The sequence below is a fragment of the Somniosus microcephalus genome, chromosome 1 (genome assembly GCF_052327205.1).
Source record: "Somniosus microcephalus isolate GS21.2 chromosome 1, FLI_Smic_1.0, whole genome shotgun sequence".
Taxonomy (NCBI): Eukaryota; Metazoa; Chordata; class Chondrichthyes; order Squaliformes; family Somniosidae; genus Somniosus; species Somniosus microcephalus.
In genome coordinates, this window is record NC_140987.1 from 291,035,713 (window position 1) to 291,056,826 (window position 21,114).

The window sequence follows — 21,114 nt, forward strand, 5'->3', positions numbered from 1 at the left end:
TGACACTTTGCATTCTTGGACAGATTTGTGTGCACCTTTGGAAGTGGCATGGTGAGACACCATGGTACCCCCTGCAATGGTGATGCGTGTGAAAGGAATAGCTTGGTCATTGTAGGGATGCTTTATGGTGTTGGTGTGGGGTGGTGCCAACCTGGCACATGTGGCAGCCATATGGGTGTACAGCGTCAAGTTAACAATGTGGCCATGATGAGTCCATCCCTGGCCTCCCGGGCAGCAATGTGCTCGGGTGCTGATTACCTTTGTCCTGTGCAGCATCAGGTGATTGCAGAGAAGGTTGGTGTGGATGTTGGTGCTGCTGGTGTTGGGGCTCATTGTGGTCCAATTCTGAGGACCAAGGTGAGACAGTATAAAGGGCTCCCATGTTGATGGAATTGATGGCAGGTGAAGTACAGATGACAGAAGCATTCTGTCAATGGTGAGAAAGTTCTTCCAATAAGTTGACACTGGATGGAGACTTTGCTGGAAAGACTTGCAGCCTGCAGAATCTGTGCTGGAAATGGACTGAGCAACAGCTTCTGCTGAGGAAAGTGATCATCTGTCAGGTGGGAGCTTTTACTGTAAATTTGATGCTGTCAAGTAATCAGCTGGAGCAATGGCCACTGAACTCCTGCCTCAGGTTGACAGACATGGTTCCCGAGCACTGTGAACCCCGCCGCTGCCGGTTGAGTCGGCTCCACTATGACGGACGCATCTGGGTGAAAGCTGTGTGGGGGCAGGATGACAGTGGGTTCCTGACCTGCTCAAATTTCCTACCCGACCCACCTCCGATCGCACCCGCTACCACCCCGGAAAATTCTGGCCTTAGTCCCTGCTTATTTTAACTTAGTGAAACAAAAAAGACTTGCATTTTAAATTAAAATGTTTAAACTTTGTGTTATTTTTCCTCATATGTAAACTTAAGGAAAATTTCTATTACTAAACTATCAGTAGTTTATAGTAGGTTAGTAAAATAATTTTTCTTTCATTTTAAAACGGAAAATAGTTCCCCTAATGTTTGAGGGAAAAAATTTAAGAAAGACAGAACCGTTTAATTGCATTCTTTTCTACTTAATTTAAAGTTTAAAAATAAAATGGGGATCACAAGGCAAGTGGAATTAGTGTTTAAATTCTAATTTAAAGTTGTGTTTGTTGTAGTAGTTTAGGGTTAATATTAGTGATGAAGTTATGCAGTAGCTCCTGTGATGACCAGGTGGGTAAATGAACTGCTTGGTGTGGTACCATGTCGGTATGGCGTCTGAAGGTGCCAAATTTGATCCCTGGTCCTTGCTGAGTTTTGTGTTATAATTGCCCTGGTGTCTCTGGGCTAGGAGGAAAAAGAAAACGTACAGGATTCCCTTTCCCGGTGGCCATCCAGTGAATCTTGCTGGAAGGCAATTGTCTTTGAACGTCAGGTAATGATAAATCATGCCCCATGTGGTTAAATAGCTTGGCGACACTCACTAGCTAGGCTGTATGAATGAGGTATCGAAGAGCTGATAGTACCCGTAGATACACTAACCAACATCTTTAGGAAAGGGGGGAAGAAATTGGATTTTGTTTTTAACAAAAAATGTACCTTATTAGGAATAGCATGAGTATAATAGTTTTAGGCTGAAAGTCAGTGTGTAAATTAAAAGCAAATAACACTGTCCCAGGGAAATTTCAGTCAAAGGATTAATCTTGGCTTTAAATCAGTACAGTAACAGCAGGGGAAAGCTAATTGCTATATATATGTCAGTTGTTATTTCAGATTTCCAGCACCTGTGGTATTTTGCTATTGTGCTATATATATGTATTTGATAGGAACTAATTCAGCTTTTCCCTTGCCCCTATATGGTTTATGTGAACAGTGACACGACTGAAAGTAAAAATATATTTTGAAATATGAAAGTTCCGATGGTTTGCCTAACGCAGTATTACATAAATGAAAACAAACATCTCATTACAACACTTTCATTAAGCAAACTACAATAAGTCAAATAACATTGAACGATTTTTATTTTGCTCCATCAATATATGGAAGAATAGGTCAGTTGACAGTTTTTGAAAAACTAGGTCATTTTTGCTTGGTTGGAAATTAAAAGAAAGCATTTCTATTTTCCAGTAATCCTGTCTGCACATTGTAATTATCACGCTTGCCATTTATGCTTCGGTGCTTTCATCTTTGTTTTCATTGAAATCATGATTGACTCTGACACCTACAAATATTTTATCTAAAAGATGTTAGACTTTCCGTCCAATAAATGCAGCAACTCTATTTTTCCCTCCATCTGTTGCTGTCCTATGCTCTAGATATAAAGGTAGTGTTAATATTGAATTACCATTTTGAAATTCTTCTTGCAGTTTCAGTCCCTGTGTTGCGATATGAAGTTATGCACTCTTGATTTTATAACCTACCAAATAATATTTATCATTCATTTTTTAAATTTGTTTATGGGATGTGGGCATCACCGGCAAGGCCAGCGTTTATTGCCCATCCCTAATTGCTCTCGAGAAGGTGATGCTGAGCTGCTGCCTTGAAACGCTGCAGTGTGTGTGGTGAAGTTACTCCCACAGTGCTGTTAGGTAGGGAGTTCCAGGATTTTTGACCCAGCGACGATGAAGGATCGGCAAGATACTTCTAAGTCAGGATGGTGTGTAACTTGGAGGTGGTGGTGTTCCCATGTGCCTGCTGCCCTTGTCCTTCTAGGTGGCAGAGGTCGCGGGTTTGGGAGATGTTGCCGAAGAAGCTTTGGCGAGTTGCTGCCGTGCATCTTGAAGATGGTACACACTGCAGCCGCGGTACGCTGGTGGTGGAGGGAGTGAATGTTTAAGGTGGTGGATGGGGTACCAATCAAGTGGACTGCTTTGTCCTGGATGGTATCGAGCTTCTTGAGTGTTGTTGGAGTTGCACTTATCCAGGCAAGTGGAGAGTATTCCATCACACTCCTTATTTGTGCCTTGTAGATGGAAAGGTTTTGGGGAGTCGGGAGGTGAGACACTCGACGCATAATACCCAGCCTCTGACCTGCTCTTGTTGCCACAGTATTTATGTGGCTGGTTCAGTTAAGTTTCTGGTCAATGCTGACCCCCCCAGGATGTTGATGGTGGGGGATTCGGCGATGGTAATGCCATTGAATGTCGAGGGGTGGTGGTTAAATTCTCGCTTGTTGGAGATAGTCATTCCCAGGCTTTTCTGTGGCGCGAATGTTACCTGCCACTTATCAGCCCAAGCCTGAACGTCGTCCAGGTCTTGTTGCATGCGGGCATGGACTGCTACATTATCTGAGGAGTTGTGAATGGCGCTGAACACTGTGCAGTCATCAACAAACATCACCATTTCTGACCTTATGTTGGAGGGAAGGTCATTGATGAAGCAGCTGAAGATGGCTGGGCCGAGGACACTGCCCTGAGGAACTCCTGCAGCGATGTCCTGGGACTGTGATGGTTGACCTTCAACCACCATGGCCATCTTCCTTTGTGCTAGGTATGACTCCAGCCAGTAGAGCATTTCCCCCCCCCCCCCCCCCCCGATTCCCATTAACTTCAGTTTTACTAGGGATCCTTGGTGGAATTCAGCTCTTTTGTCCATGTTTGGACCAAGGCCGTAAAGAGGTCCGGAGATGAATGGCCCTGGCGGAACCCGAACTGAGCATTGGTGAGCAGGTTACCTGTCATTGTGAGAACCTTAGACTATTCTTCAACTCTGCTCGAACCAGGAAAGAACTAGGACCTTCTGTGATGGTGGGGACCTCAGGAGTAGGCCGAAATGGATCATCCACTCTGCACTTCTGGCTGAAGATGGTTGCAAACGCTTCAGCCTTGTCTTTTGTACACGCGTGCAGGGCTCCACCATCATTTGAGGATTGGGATATTCATGGCGCCTCCTCCCATTAGTTGTTTAATGGTCCACCACCATTCACAACTGCTTGTGGCAGGACTGCAGAGCTTTGATGTGATCCATTGATATAAGCTGCCAAATCAAAATGACAAATTGAGGGAAATTTTTAAATATTAATTGCATCCCTGAGTTTGTTTGTTATTGAATGTGGGGGTAGGGGGAAAAGAAAGTGAAACCAAATGTCCCTTCAGAAATCTTAAAAAAAAAAGTTATGGAGATGAACTGTACTGGTTCAGCAATGCATAATGGGGCAGTAATTCCTCCCCAAATGCGTGAGTACGGAAGGGGTACTCACGCGTCTGGCCGGAGGAAATGCTGGTTTTCAGCATGCACAGCGCATGCGCTGAAAACCGGCATTTCCTCTCCTCTAACCCAAGAGGTGAAGAGGCTAGCGCGTGCGCTGTAGGGGGCAGCGCGTGCGTCTTGGATTTCCTCTGTTTTGGGGGATTTGCGCATGTCTAAAGGCCTCTGGTCTTTACGCTTGTAAAAAGCACACGTAAGTATTTATTTTTTACAGGTAAGTGGTGTTTTAGTGTAATTTAGAATTTTTTTTCCACAGGTTTATTATTTTAAAGAATCTACAATAAGGTAAGTTTAGTTTTAGACCCTTTTTATTAAAAATTTATTTTTTTTCAAAAAAAAATTAAGTTATTTTTTAAAACTTATTTATACTTAATTTAATGATTGGGATGTTTTTTAAATTTTTATTTAAAGTTTAAATAGTGTTTTGGGCCCCCGTAGTTTTCATGAGTTTGACAGTTCTTACTCTCAAACTCATGAATGAACCTTCCCCTCCCCTGATTGGTTGTACAGTGCTCACCTGATCCCAGCTGGCACATTGCACTAACTACGCCGCTGGATCAGGTAAGCACTGCGCGCTGACATCTGAACCGGGCCTGTCACAGGAAATGCAAGCAGGCCCGGGCTTCAGATGTCCGCGCGGGGTGAGTGCAGATCGGGGGCTTGCACGCGCGGCAAGCCCCCGACACCAAGTTCTGGGCCAATGTTTTCTCAAGGAGGTGCGCTACTTTGAGACTCCACCTCCCTCCTGAGCTTTTTCTGTGACATCAGTTTGGGAAAAGGCATCAGCATCTTTGGGCAGCTCCATTGTTTCAGTTGAGGATGGCATTTCATATTGTCCTCGGAGTGACCAGGAAGCTGTTTTACTAGCTTTCTGGCAGCTCCAAGGCCAGTATGAAATGTGAAACAGTGTCTAACTAGCAGTGGTTGTTTTTTTTCCTCTGGTGTTGGACTACTCCTGAAGTCTTGTCCCTTCCCCTAACTCACATCATGGCACATCCGATCGGAAATTGATGATCAAGAATGACATTTCTCAGTCTTCAGTGTTGTGTAAATGAATCTTTGGAACCCATCTCTCAGTGGAAAATAGGTTTTCCCAGTCACCAGTCACTGATTTTAGTGTGGGATTTCATAGTCAGTCTTCGGATTGCACTTCTTTGGGACCACAGATCAAGGCCGAATCCACCTTTTGGCAGATCTTCCATGATTGCTTGGATACATTTGTTTTAACAAACATTTCTCTGGTGCATTTGGGAAAGGAGCTGGAACTTGATGGTTTCTATAGAGCTAATGGGGTAAATCTATTTGAAATGCATTGTTTTAAACACGAGCAAAGATGGAGGAAAGCATCTTCAAAGATAGCTTGTTAAAAACAGCTGTATATGAAGTTGCTTTTTGTGTTCCCTCTCTACATGTTCCCTTTGTGGCAGGAAGGATTGCTTAGTGCTTCTAATGAACTTGTAAGAGAAAATGAATCACCCTATTGTCATATAAACAATTTAATTATAAAATATTTGTTGCTTACAGGTTTCTTTCCAAGTAGCTCCCAAGGATGTGATGCTTTCCTACGTCACAAGATGACCCTTATATCTCCTTCAATATTAAAGAAGTATGGGATTCCTTTTGACAAGGTATTAAATATATGTATAAAAGAAAATAAGCACTAATCTTTTTGTATGGATTCTCTGCCTTTCTACCCCCATAATCCTGGAATTAGTCGATATGAAAAGTGTATTTATGAATACTAATTCACGACTTCGAAGATGAAGTCTCCTTTATTAGATGGTAACAAAATATAGTTGAATAACACCATTGGATATGTTTTTTGAAAAATTAGTGTGCTGGGTAATGCTTTGGTTCGTATCCCAATTTAGGGATTTTGACAAAAGGCCATTTAAAGAAAAAGTTTTAAGTTTAAAAGGCTGTTTTGTGTGTTATTTCCCATGTGCCATGTTTTGGAAGATGTCAGTAAGATAGGTACACAAAGTAATCCTCACATTTTAAACAAAAATCTACTGTTTGGATTTGCAGAACTTATGATAGATCATAAGCAAGTTGGTGCATTTTCTCAAGGAGGTGCAATTTGGGAATTATCCTATATAAATGTAGGATAGCAAATTAAAAAAGCTAAATTAGTTACCTTTTTAGATGTGCTATTCTTTATTTGATGAAGTTAATGCACAGGGAATTTTTTAACTTTGCAAATTTAAAAGGACTTAACAAATGTTAAATATTTTAACAGAAATGCTGTTGACAATCTTTTTGAGTTTGAGGGGCAGGCACAACTTCAAAACATTTGACTCTCATTGGAGTCCTGAGTTTGAATCTTAATTCCTATTGATAACTGCATTCAGGCTTTCAATAGAGATGAGACTGAGTTTTCCAGTCTCAGCCAGACATTTCAGCAGGAATGTGAGGTGTGCAGCAGGAACAATTTCCTTAAAAATGTTCTTCACTCAGACTTGTTTACTTAGAACCTCGTTTAATCTTTTTCCTGTGATTTAACTCCAAAACTGGCAAACTTATTTTGGTTAAAAAATATTTGACGTTTTTTGAATTCTTTGGAATAAATGGATTACACATCTGATCTGAAATAGTTAATCAATAAATAATAATAAAATCAAAACTTGTGGACATTGATTTTTGCAGTTTAAGCTGCAAGGCTGGGTTTAAAATGATTGAAGTGCTGCTAATCTGAATATTTGATAGCAATGAAACCACAAAATTGCTAGTTGAATTATTAGTGTGTGTGTCACTTTTATACAAGTGATGATACAGTTTCAAGCTTTCATAAGCGTTCATTTAGTTTTAACCATGTACAGGAAACTTTGGTTTAACCGGAGGTTGTATGTCCGGAAAACTCGCTCTACCGGCAGAATTCACCCCCCGAAAACAGCGCCTGAGTAACCGGCAATGTTGCCGGTTCCGTGTCCGAGTCTCCAACGGTTGCCGAGTTCGTCAGTGGGGGTAGTTCTACAAACTGCCACTACTCGGCCTCTTGGCGCCAGCGGAACTCGGAACACCTCAGAAACCCTGCATCAGGAGTCTCACCCTCCCACGCTGCCGGTAGCCTCTTCTGATCCGCCATTTTTTGGGGTTCCAGTACAGTACTGTGTGTCTCCAACGCTGCCGGTAGCCTCTTCTGATCCGCCAGTTTTCGGGGTTCCAGTACAGTACTGTGTGTCTCCAACGCTGTTGCAACTCATTGGACTGCATTATGGAAATCCCAAAAGTTGATCCAACCAAAAGGAAGAGAGTGGTGTTAACTTTAAAGCAGAAAATTGATATATGCAAACGACTAGAAATGGGAGTGAAGCGTATGCACATTATGAAAGAATTCAAAATCGGTTTGTCAACAATGTACGACATCAAAGCGCAGAAGGATAAGCTGCTCAAGTTTTATGCAAGCTCGGAGACATCTAAGAGTGTAGAGAAATGGCGCATGCTTCGTAAGCCTAAGCTTGAAGAGCTGGATACCGTGCTTTATGAGTGGTTTGCTCTGAAGCGTTCAGAGGGTGTTCCGATTTCCGGACCCATGCTAATATCAAAAGCGAAGGATTTTTATGCAAAGATGGAGCTCACTGACAAGTGTGCTTTCTCTGATGGTATCGTGCTTCAAGGCACGGCATGGGATACGACGACTCGATGTTTGCGGGGAGAAGAAATCAGCTGATCACGATGCCGCAGAAGAATACTGCGATTATTTCAATCGGATTGCGCAGCAACATGATTTGTCGCCAGCACAGCTATACAATGCTGATGAAACTGGCTTATTTTGGAGGTTTTTGCCAGAATCAACACTTGCTGGGGCTAGTGAGGCTAATGCTTCAGGTTACAAGAAAAATAAAGATCGTGTAACCGTGCTAACATGTGTGAACGCTGCTGGATCACACCGGGTTAAACTTCTCGTCATTGGGAAGTATAAAAATCCCTGTGCATTTAAAAATGTGAGGCACTTACCTGTTGAGTACAAAGCTCAAGCGAATGCTTGGATGGATAAGGAAATCTTTTCAAATTGGTTCCATCATACTTTTGCTCCATCTGTGAGGGAACATTTCCGTAGAATAAGGAAACCTGAAGATAGCAAATGCATTTTATTGCTGGATAATTGTAGAGCCCATCCGCATGAATCCGAGTTGGTTTCTGGAAATATTTTCACCATTTATTTGCCACCAAATGTAACGTCTCTCATACAACCCATGGACCAGGGCGTTATCCAAAATCTCAAGTGTCATTACAAGAAAGACTTCCTACGTAGACTGATAAGCCAAGATGACAGTACAGGTACTATTCAGGCATTTCAGAAGGAATACAATCTTAAAGATGCCATCTTTAATGTTGCATGTTCCTGGAAATTGGTGAAAGGTCACACTTTGAGACAAGCCTGGTGCAAATTGTGGCCTTCTGTAATGTTTGCTGAAGGTTCTTCTTCAGAGGAGGAATTTCGTGGGTTCAATGTTCGTCCGCGGAAGACTGCAGTAATGGAAATGGCTGACATGGTGAAAGATGTAAGCCCAGCAAACCCTCTACATCACCTCAGTGAAAGTGATAATTGAGCAGTGGGTTGATGCCGATAGAGAAGTTGCTGTTGTGCATTTGCTAAGTGATGATGAAATAATGGAGAATGTTTTGAATCCAAGGAAAGAAAAGGAAAGTGTGATGGAAAATGAAGACGATGAGATTTCTGAAGTGAACAAGATTTCTTGGGCTAAAGCTGCAGCAGATCTTGCTTCATTCATCAAATTTACTGAAAGCCGTTCTTGCTATTCTGCCCAAGAAGTTATGCAGCTCCATATTCTGCAGTCTACCTTTCTGCAAAGAAGGCAAGAGTCCACTAAGTAAGCAGACATCCGGGACATGTTTAAGAAAGCTTCCAAAAGAGTTGGAGCACCGGAAGTGCCTGAAGAATCTGTTGAAGTGCATGATCCTGATGAACCAGTTGGCTTGGAATAAGTGTACAGTCAACCACCGTACAGTACTTTATACTGTACTGCACAGTCGTTTAAGTTTTGGTGCACTGCACAGTCGTTTATAAGTTTTGTTTTACTGTTAAGTTATTAAAGAGTTATGGATTACCATCAACTGGCAGTACTGTACTTAATCAAGCATCTTTCACCATCCATTTAACAACATTCTGTAGGTGAGTACCCAATTACTGTATATTGCACATTTCTTGATTTTTAAATTTTTCTTAGTTAAAAACAGCCTGGGTAGATAATCCGCTCACCACTCCGGAACTTTTGCTAGATCGGCATCACGCCAGTCCCGTCGGTGCCGGATATGAGAACTTTTCCTGTATTTAGTTTTAAATTTGGAGATTTGCTAAATTGTTCCTCTTGTCTTTGCACACTTTACAGCTGAATCTAGCAGGTCAAGAATATCAAATGAACTGAGTATAATTTGTCATTTCAGATTGTGCTGGAATTATCTCATGAGTAATATACTCACCTGAATTTAGGATGGGTTCCACAGATAATGTGCAGTGTCTTTCCTCTTATGCCCCAGTTGTACTGCACGTTTGGCATCTGTGAAAATTGTCAGTTATTGTGTAGGTAGCAAGACCACCTGAAAAAGATGATAACTGTAGGTGGCCGTCTGTTGTACTGCATTTATCTCTAATGATAGAAAGGAGCTGAATTCTTTACTAACTTCAGAATCTCAGTTGGTCACAAGCTGCTCAGTATGTGTAGAGCTGTACTTTCCTCTATTTCAGCTATGTGAAGAGTTATTGCAATCAGTTTAAGCAACTACATTTTCAAGATTATGAAGGGAATTTACAAAGTAGATTTGCTGAGTGGTTTAAGTTGTTCGAGTTAAAAATTAAATAGACCGGTCTTTTTCACCCAAAGGATAATAGATTTGTGGAATATGTTACCAGGGAAGACCATTGAAGTGGGCAATATCAATGGATGCAAAAGGCAATTATATAGGTTTCTGGACATACGAACAATGACGGATGGGTAAAGACCCTCTGGTCCATCCAGCCTGTCCCACACAATTGCGATACCTTGTGTATCACAATATATATACACTCCACCCCACCCCAAACCATGGGATCTCCCGTGAGAGGCAAAAAAAACACATGATAAAATCCAGGCCAATTTGGGGGGGAAAAATCTGGGAAATTCCTTTCCGATCCATCTAGGCGATCGAAACTAGTCCAGGAGATCACTCTGGCCATGAAGTCCCTGCAGTACCTACCTTCTGAGAGTTGACCTCCGCCCCAGCCAGAAACAAATACAGCTTTCGCTTGAAGGAATTCAGGGAGTCCGTGTCCACCACCAGAGATGGCAGCCTGTTCCAGAGGTCCACTATTCTCTAGGAAAAGAACCACCTCCTGACACCTAACCTAGATCTAGCCTTGCACAATTTAGATTTGTGACCCTTGGTCCTGCCTATCCTATTTAATTGAAATAAACTGTCAGCTGGAACACAATTTATCCCTTTCCTGATCTTGTAAACCTCAATCAGAATCCCCTCTAAGTCTACGCTTCTCTAACATATAGAGTTCCAACTCTTTTAGCCTTTCTTGATAACCAAGATGCTTTAGACTGGGAATTAGTCTAGTGGCCCTCCTCTGCACCTTCTCCAAAGCCTCAATATCACCCACCATGTGAGGAGACCAAAACTGGACACAGCATTCCAAGTGCAGCCTGACTAAGGTCTTGTACAAGGACAAAACAGTATGCCTCGTCTTGTACTCAATTGTCCTATGGATACACCCCAGCACCCTATTTGCTCTAGCTATCGCTACACTGCATTGCTCATGTACCTTTAAGGATGTATGCACTAGAATGCCCAAATTTCTTTCTATCTCCACCGTCTTTAATGCCTTTCCCTGAAGGGTGTATGAATGTTGAGCATTTGCCCTGCCCACATGCATAACATTGCACTTATCCAAGTTATACATAATTTTCCAGTCTTGAGCCCCATTTCCCAACGCATTAAGATTTGGCTGAAGCAGATGAGCATCATCTACAGTTCTAACACTTGCACAGATCATGGTATCATCTGTAAATTTGCAGATCATGCCCCCTACACCTACATCCAGATCATTAATAAAAAATAGTAACGAGCAATGGTCCCAACACTGATCCCTGCGGGGCACCAAGGTGACCGGTCTCCAAACAGATACAAATTCATCTATAACTCTCTTTTGCCTACGTCCTGCCAGCCAGTTCTGAATCCAGCTCAATATATTACCACTAATACCAGAGGCTTCGATCTTATAGAGAAGCCTCTTATGCGGTACTTTATCAAAAGAATTTTGGAAATCTAAGTAGACAATTTCTACTGGACTTCCCTCATCTACCAACTTTGTAACTTCTTCAAAAAATACAATTAGATTTGTAAGACATGACTTTTTTATGAAGCCATGTTGGGTGTTCCTGATATGTCCCTCTATCTAAGTATTCATATATTGCATTCCTAATGATTCCTTCAAGCATCTTACCTGTTACTGATGTTAAACTAATGGGCCTGGGTCGATAGACTCTGGAACAGTACCCATGGATTGGAGGGTAGCTAATGTTACCCCACTATTCAAAAAAGGCGGTAGAGAGAAAATGGGGAATTATAGACCGGTAAGCCTGACATCGGTAGTGGGGAAAATGCTGGAGTCCATTATAAAAGATGTAATAGCAGAGCACTTGGAAAACAGTGATAGGATCGGACAAAGTCAACATGGATTTACAAAAGGTAAATCGCGCTTGACTAATCTACTGGAATTTTTTGAGAATGTAACTGGTAAAATAGATAAGGGAGAACCAGTGGATGTGTTGTATTTGGACTTTTAGAAGGCTTTCAATAAGGTCCTGCATAAGAGATTAGCGTGTAAAGTTAAGGCACATGGGATTGGGGGCAAGGTATTGACTTGGATAGAGAACTGGTTGGCAGACAGGAAGCAAAGAGTTGGAATAAACGGGTCTTTTTCCGAGTGGCAGGCAGTGACTAGTGGGGTACCGCACTATTCACAATATATATTAATGATCTAGACGAGGGAACTAGATGTAATATCTCCAAGTTTGCAGACGACACAAAGCTGGGTGGGCGTGTGTGCTGTGAGGAGGATGCAGAGAAACTCCAGTATGATTTGGGCAGAAGCACGGCAGATGCAATATAACATGGATAAATGCGAGGTTATCCACTTTGGTGTCAAAAACAGGAAGGCAGATTCTTATCTGAATGGCAATAGATTGGGAGAAGGGGAAGTGCAACGAGACCTGGGTGTCCTTGTGCACCAGTCTCTGAAGGTAAGCATGCAGGTGCAGCAGGCGGTTAAGAAGGCAAATGGTATGTTGGCCTTCGTAGCGAGAGAGTTTGAGTACAGGAACAAGGATGTCTTGCTACAGTTGTACAGGACCTTGGTGAGACCACATCTTGAGTATTGTGTGCAGTTTTGGTCGCCTTATCTGAGGAAGGATGTTCTCGCCATGGAAGGAGTTCAGCGAAGATTCACCAGGCTGATACCTGGGATGGCAGGAATGACGTATGAGGAGAGATTGGGTCGATTGGGCTTATTATACTCACTGGAGTTTAGAAGAATGAGAGGGGATCTAGTTGAAACTTATAAATTTCTAACAGGACTAGACAGACTAGATGCAGGAAGGATGTTCCCGATGGGCGGGGAGTCCAGAACCAGGGGTCACAGTCTAAGGATAAGAGGTAAGCCATTTAGGACAGAGATGAGGAGGAATTTCTTCACCCAGAGTGTGGTGAACCTGTGGAATTCTCTACCACAGAGGGCGGTAGAGGCCAATTCATTAAATATATTCAAGACGGAGTTACATATATTTCTTAAGGCTAAAGGGATATGGGGAGAAAGTAGGGACAGGGTACTGAATTTGGATGATCAGCCATGATCGCATTGAATGGCGGAGCTTGAGGGGCCGAATGGCCTACTCCTGCTCCTATCTTGTATGTATCTATGTTACCCGAGTCTGTCTTGGAGAGGGAAGGGTTTGAGGGATATCGTGAGAAGGGGTTAAATTCCTTTGAAAAGGGACAGGCTTCTTAGGCCTAACTACCACCTTATGTATATTCATAAAAATACTTAATGTTACCTGTACTGCACTACTTGATACATTAGTGCAGTAAAACTGGAACTTTAAAAACAATCACTTATTGAAGGTGCTGCCAGACCAAATTGAAGAATTTATCTCATGGAGTCTAAAGAGAAGAAAAGGCCAGGCAGTGGTGAAACACATTAAAATTGAATTAAAACCATCATTTCAAGTACTAAAAAGAAGGAACTATGTTCCTGCCTGCATTTCTGAATAACAGTGCAATGAGAACAGGAGCTGAAAAATAGACTTGAGCTAGCTGCTCTTGTGTCACTGAAACAGAAATGTGTTGAACCCTGATAAGTTAACCAATGAGAAATGGGTGACAGCTGAGCTGGCGCTCACCAGTAACACCTGTAAAACAGAACATTGGTGGAGGTATTGAGATACTGGCACTCAGAAATGCAATTACTTCCTTGTTAAGTACATTGGATACCACTGCAACTCTAATCCCAAATCTTTGAACATACCTTTTCCAGAATGTTATTCCAGTCTGAAGATTTCAAAAGTATATCACCACATGGACATATTCTAAATACAAAAAGATCATTAACCTGCACATAGAATATTTCTATTGCATGTTATAACGTCATGAATATTTTAGTCTTCTAAACAAAACGGGGTTTGCTATTTGTGTTTTAACGCATTAAATTGCTTTACTGTTTCAACTGTAGATCTTTTGAATTCAGTCCTTTGATTACTAACAGTCCAATCTCTCTGGTCTGGTTCACTTCTTTGCTGCTCACCTGAATGTTGAAATCAACATACATGTTATGGTAATAGAATTATTCAAATGTCAGGCTATAGCCTTATTATTCCTAGTATCATCCTTAAGTAACTGAAATTGTTAAACTGCCAGTTGTTCTGTTTTCTCCTTCCCCACCCTTCATTCATTCCCTTTCTCTGGCAACAGTTAAAATAGAAGAATATAAAAGCTTTAATGTGCAAATACATTACTTAAATAATATGGTTGAAATATCTCAGAAGTAGAGAAAGTGGCATAACTTGGTTTCTGGAAGAGTTGCACTGTATACACAACACCAAGCAATCGAAGTAAAAAGTTACTGAAATGTTCTTAAAAAAAAATGTAAATTAATTGAAATTACTTTGTTCCTTGTAGGGTACAGTTGCCCATCCTCTTGTTCTTCAGTTGTGTAGTATGTAAGCATTGTCAGTAGAAACTTGTTTTTCATGATATAATACATAAAGAATCCAAAAGCTATTCTGTTACGGTAACCCATAAAAATTAGGTATATTATGAATCCTGAATTGAAATTTAATAGTTCTCCAACTTCAAGCTGCTTTGTACATTATTTCATGCAGATTACACAAGAAGCAGGGCAGTTCATGATCACTTTTCCATATGGGTACCATGCTGGCTTCAACCATGGATTCAACTGTGCGGAGTCAACAAACTTTGCTACCATTCGATGGCTTGATTATGGAAAAATAGCTAAACAAGTAAGTGACAGCAAGGAATGCAAGTGGAAAGTATTAATTATCTTTTGTGTCTCACAGTAACTGAAGATCTCAAAATATTAACCACCATCTCCACTCTACGATAGCCATATCTGCTGAATCACTGTGCACACAGAAAAAGAAAAGCATTGAAGTCTATTTTTTGATTTTAATAAATTGCTCTCTAAATTACAGATATGTCTAAAGGCCCTCACTCTTTCCCTCCCTTGCCCCCTCTTCCCAAAAAATATGCTTCACATGTGAATTCCTCTTGGATCAAGGATAGACCTAGATGGAAATCCATCGTCTTTAATAATATCAGTTAACCTTTTGTAAACTTCCTGCCAAGCAGTTGTCTGTCTCACTACTGTACCTCATGTTGTTGACATCCTTGAACTTCTATTAGTACATATTCTAAACAATATTCAACCTCAGCACAGCATACAGTGAAGGTGTTGTCAACAGCACCCATTCCCACCACTACAACAAAAAAAATGAATGGAAAGTGAATTACATTTTTATTTTGCAAATTACAGTATATTAATTTAAAAGATACCAATTTATATCCCCAGCATGGAAACAGAAGTTTGAATTTAAAAAAACATTATTAAGCACCAATGCTCCTTTGCATTCAGTCAGACTATCATTTTTGACAATTTTGTGTGAATTTGTTTTGTTAAATATTGTACCAAAATATGGTGATAGATCTGTATTTTTAGCTTTGTAATTCAATATGTGACCTCTTTGGATAGCCCAGTATATTATTTGGCTACAGTAAATTAGAAATATTACTTTGTATTTCATGAGTGTTATCATTAATTGGAGAAGGTCTAATTCTGCATGCATCATCATTTCCCAGAATTTGTGCAGGCTGGGGGTATTGTTTTCTCTCAGCAGTCTTTGTTCTACTAGCCATGATTGAATACCATTTCAGATTTCCCAGTCTTCTCTCAGGGTGCAGAATTTCTTGGCTGTATGCTGTCACAATTTCCACCTGTTTTGGTCAATGTGCTCCTATTCTCCTGCTCACTCTGGCTGATAACCATCTGGGAACAGGAATTTCCAGTCTGCATGCTAAGGAGGGCTCAAAGTCTGTGTCCAGAACATACATTCAGCATCTTTTGGCAGAGTGCAAGGGAGATTGTGATTTCATTGACGGTGGTGGATAGGTACTGATGTAAAACATGGAACATTACATATAATATTTCTAATTCTTGCATGAAGATAAAGATGAGTTTGTTTTTTTCTGTTTTCCTTTTGATTACAGCTGCTTTTACAAAGTGAGCTAGATGGAGTTTTGGAGGCCATTACAAACAGCCAGCTGCAATGTAAAATAAAGCACAATAAATAACAACAAAATGTACATGTCTCCTTAAGAATTGATGGAAAGTTATGGAAAGAAAAGCTAGTGGACAAATTTAAAAAACTTTAGTCAGGTTAAAAAATAAATTGAGTGTTTTTATTTAGGAAAAAATATATTGGCCCGTAATTTGCGGTCAGCGGCGAAGCAAAGACATTCGCCGCTGGCCCCGAAGAAAGCTTCCCACAAAGATCTCGCGCTCTCTGGTGAGAAGTTCGGCTTTTCCAACGTTCAGTTGAGATGAGTGTAGTTGAGTGGGAAATCCGTAGCGTGAGCTGCTATGACATCAACAAGCTGTTTAAGCAGCCAATCACAATGCGGAATTCTCTCAGACAGTGAACCAGGAAGTGAACAAGCTCCTTTATTCTGACTTTTTAAAAATGTTAGAGAGCAAAACAAAGATTGGGGCTCTTAACATGGGGTAAGTCTAAAATAAAGATGAACAAACTTTAAACATTTTTTTTAAAGTTTCTTAAAAATTGTAATTTTTATTAATTTGACACTTCACAAATTTAAAATGAGCTTTTCAGGGCCGTAACATTTGTTTAGCAGTTAATACGCTGTTAAAACCCCAGTTACACCTAATCAAACAAAGTCTAACTTTTAATGGGGTATTTAACAGTGATATTGCCACAGAAAAGCCCACGTTTTCGTCAGTTTCACTGATTTCCCTGATTACAGTGATTGTGGAAATGGGGGGAGGGGGGCGCGGGTGGCAGAGGGCCACAGTGCAGCCAGTGTCGGAGCAGTGAATGACTGACCGCAATTAAAGGATTTCCGTGTTGGGATGCACGTGTGCTGAATCCTGAAGTTGCGGTCAGTTTCACCCACTGCAAATTCTGGGCCAAAGTCTATGGGGACGATTTTGCCAGCTCAGGGGAGGTGGGTATGGAGGCGGGACTGCTGGGAAAATGGCAGAATCTGGGGGCGGGTACCCATCCTGCCCCCAACCCGCCTCCGTGCCATCTTCCCAGGAGGCTAGTATCCGAACCGCGTGGCGAGCCGCCTCCTCGAGGCGGGAAGGGGATTAGTGCCAAGTAATTGCCTGTTAACGGGCAGTTTTTTGGATAATCCCTATTTTGCCACCTAAAGTGGGCTTCCCGACGGCTCCGAACCTCGCCAGGGTCAACGAGGCGAGCCGTGGGTCTGCGGGGGTCAGAGGGGCCGAGATGTCCAGTGTGTAGGTGAGTGACGGGTGCATGTGTGTGAGGTGAGTCTTAAGTGTTTTAAAAGCTTTACTTACCTTTTGCTTCCTCCTCCAGGCTTCATCCCTTCAGGTCTTGGGAGTCCCTCATCTCACCGGCAGAGAAAGCAGAATGGCTGCTGCATTCTCAAATGCATCAGCCTTCTGCTTCCTGCTCAGGACAGATCTCTAAGTAAGCCTGTGTCCCAGGTCTCAACTTCGAAGACAGATTGTGTGTGTTTGACATCTTCACAGAGCTGTCAGATGATGACAATTCATCTGACAAAAGTTCTTGACAGATGAAACATCACTCGCTGACATCACCAGTAACCAGCTTTCCCTTAATTGGCCTGCTAAGCCCGCTGGGCGGGCTTAACAAGGTTAATCAAGGGAAAATAGTGTGGGTTGGCCAGACGTCGATGGAGGCGGGACTAAAACCCGACGAGCAGCAGTCCCGCCTCCATCACGTCCCCATTGGCAAAATTGCCCCGTGTGTCTGTGTGCAAAAAATATATATTTTTCAGATTGCATACCTGTTGGAGCTTTTTTATGTTCTATAAACTGGAAAAGTGTATTTTACTGAAATAGAGGGAGAGAGACTGAGAGGGAGAGATACAGACTTTCTTCATGCTAAAAGATTGATTAAAAAAAAAATTGCTAGTTGAATTTTGAACATGCCTACGAGAGAGACAAATGTCTCTGGAGTTGGGGGGGTGGGTGCGGAGGGAAAGAATAGGGTCACACATTGGGAAAGGTGTGTCTATTTGTACAATATACATCCATCTTATATAAAAATATATATATCTACTATCTATCTAAAAAAAAAAGGGTCTGTCTGTGCATCACTCAAAAGTTATAGAGCGTACCTACACATATGTTATATCAAAAGAAAGCTTATGATTAGGGGAGCGTCATAGGTGTATTGACTTTTTGGTCAGACAAAAATTGTTCGGACAGTATACAAAAAACGGCAAAATTCCGCTCATTAGTGGTTGACCAATCCTACAGCTCATTAGCGTTGAGTGACGTGAAGGTTGGCGAATCCTATGGGGGGAGCGCGCTGCGTCACGGGGGGGCCTTTCACGGCGTGTGTGGGCGGGGCCTAATCTTTCAAACTGCCGTTAATTCGGCCATCTTTACCTCGGCTTTTACTTTTATTCACATTTTAACAGCTGCCACCTTCCTCCTGTTCTATATGGCTTAATGCCAGATCATGTAGTGCAGTTGTCGTCTTAGCTATGGGGTGCTTAAAAACCTGAACTTTAATACAGGGAACTAAGGAAAAGAACAAATTAATTCAGTTTTAAATAGTATTTAGGAACAGTTAGAAATGAAGTGATCCATTTCAAGTATGAAGGAACTCAGTTGTCTTCCAGGGAAGGTCTCCCCACCTTGTGGAGCTGGAGGCCCCAGCCGGGGACTCGGGCTTCCCCCCCCTCGGCTCGGTCCTCGGCTCCGTTTGCGGCTGCGGGCCGGGGACTCTGGCTTTCCCCCCCTCGGCCCGGTCCCGGGGCTCGGCTCCGTTTGCGGCCGGGGACTCGGGCTTTCCCCCCTCTTTGGCCCGGTCCCGGGGTTCGGCTCCGTTTGCGGCCACGGGCCGGGGACTCTGCCTTCCCCCCCCCCCCTCAGTCTGGTCCCGGGGCTCGGCTCCGTTTGCGGCCGCGGGCCGGGGACTCGGCCTTTCCCCCCCTCGGCCTGGTCCCGGGGCTCGGCTCAGTGTCCCAGCGCCGAGAACCACGTGACACCCCCGCCTGGGTATCACCCTACTCGGTCCGCTCTGTGTCCCAGCCCAGCAACTGCCGGAGGGAGTCTGGCAAACCCGGCTCCGAGAACCACGTGACACCCCGCCCCACCCCTGCCCATGGGGTTCACCCTACTCAGTCCGCTCTCAGTGTCCCAGCCCGGGGAGGGAGGGAGCGGGCGGGCGAAAGCGATCACGTGCTTTCTCCAATGGTTTTGTTTGATTTCAAACTCTGGCGCGCTCCCTGTTTCTCGCTCCCTGTTTCTCACGCGCCGCCCACTTGCGCTCTTGCTTTTTCCCGCCTTCCCCGCCCCAATGGCCGGCTGTTGGCAAACCGCCACTATCTTTCCTGTGGCAGCTCATTGAAGCTCTCTCCGCTTTGCATTTTTATTTTTGGAATTAACTGTCACTTTTCTTCTCTAGCAATAATAATGCACTTTTTTTTTAATTGGCTTTCTCCTTCAAAAATCTGAAGTAGTGTCTGAAACAAGCCCAAGGTGTTTTTTTTCCCCCCCTTTCATTTGAAGTTTCATCCACATTTGTTCAATTTCCAAATCTGGTAGCCTTTGACACAAACATTGGCATCTCAGATGACTGGTAAGAGTGGTTTTGTTGTTGTTGAGAGAAACAGTGAGGTGAATTGCCAACCTCATTAGCGGTTGACCAATCAGGGGAGTGTCATAGGCGTATTTACTTTTTAAAAAAAAACGGACAAAATCCGCTCATTAGCGGTTGACCAATCCTACCGCTCATTAGCGTTGAGTGACGTGATGGTTGACCAATCCTACGGGGGAAGCGCGGTGCGTCACGGGCGTTTCATGGTGTGTGTGGGCGGGGCCTGGGTTAGATACAGAGTAAAGCTTCCTCTGCATTGCCCCATCAAAAACTCCCAGGGCAGCGACAGCACAGGTTAGATACCGAGTAAAGCTCCCTCGACTGTCCCATCAAACACCCGAGATCCCGGGGGAGAGGGAAGCGAGCAGGTGAGCGGCGGCGCACGGGGGCTCCAGGTCACCAAGGCCTGCCTCTCTCTCTCTCTCTCTCTCTCTCATCTCTCTCTTCTCCTCTCTCTCTCTCTCTCTCTCTCTCTCTCTCTCTCTCTCTCTCCCCTTCCCTCTCTCTCTCCTTTGCTCTCTCTTTCCTTCCCTCCCTCTCTCTCCTTCCCTCTCTCTCTCTCCCTCGCTCCTTCCCTCTCTCTCCCCTCGCTTCCTTCCCCCCCTCGCTCCTTCCCCCCCTCGCTCACTTCCCCCCCCCCTCTCTTTCCCACACAGACAGACAGACAAACTCATTTATATATATCCTTCCCCCCAGTTTCTCTTCTCTCTCTCCCCCCCAGTCTCTCTCTCTCTTCCCCCCCCCCCAGTCTGTCTCTCTTCTCTTTCCCCCCCTTCCCCCCCCCCCCCCGCCCCAGTTCATTCAATTCAATTCACATCGCTTTATTGGCATGACAAGGTACATCTTATGTTGCCAAAGCACCGAAAAACATTTATGGTTGAACACATAAACGCAGATCTATCCATACAGTGTATAAACAGATATATCCCTGAGTGTATAAATATACATTCATATAATTTATATATACTCTTTTCTTAGATTTAAATGGTTGTCCCTCTGTTTATGGCAAGCTGTAACATAGTGTGCCGCTAAGGTTACACAATTTCTCTGTTCCCCTAGTAGGTATGGGAGTTTTTGGTCGTCATTCAAATTTCTGAATTCCGGGCATATTTTTGTGAATTTTGGGTAGAAATTCTCCCTTATGCCCTGATATTTTCCACAAGCTGTGAGGAAGTGCATCTCTGTCTCCACCACCCCCTGACTGCAGTGAGAGCATATCCTATTCTCTCTTGTCAGTCTGTGTCTGCCTTTTTCGATAGCCAGGCTATGCTCACTAAGTCTGTACGTAGTCAAGGTTTTTCTTAACCCGTGGTCAGGTATTCAGCCATGTTGTATTGTCTGTTTAGGGCCAAGTAGCAATTGAGTTTGTTTTGGTTTTTTGTTGTTTATGCCCAATATGACAGATATTTTTCCTTTTGCTCAGTGACAATTGTGTTGGGTCGAATTCTCTGTGCTACGATGTCACTGTCCTGGGGCTGGTTATTGTTAGTAGTGTTAGTAGTTACTTCACTGAGT

General features: G+C 43.0%; 1 protein-coding gene across 7 annotated transcripts in view; it reads left to right on the forward strand.

Annotated features, from left to right (window-relative positions):
* The window catches only part of LOC147124839 (lysine-specific demethylase 4C-like), a 645,681-nt gene that overhangs the window by 128,273 nt on the left and 496,294 nt on the right, over positions 1-21,114 (forward strand). For all 7 annotated transcript variants that reach the window (XM_085993864.1, XM_085993875.1, XM_085993908.1 and 4 more), the window contains 2 exons: positions 5,708-5,811; positions 14,566-14,703. In XM_085993864.1, coding sequence (XP_085849990.1) covers positions 5,708-5,811; positions 14,566-14,703 — 242 coding nt within the window. The remainder of the gene's footprint in view (positions 1-5,707; positions 5,812-14,565; positions 14,704-21,114) is intronic.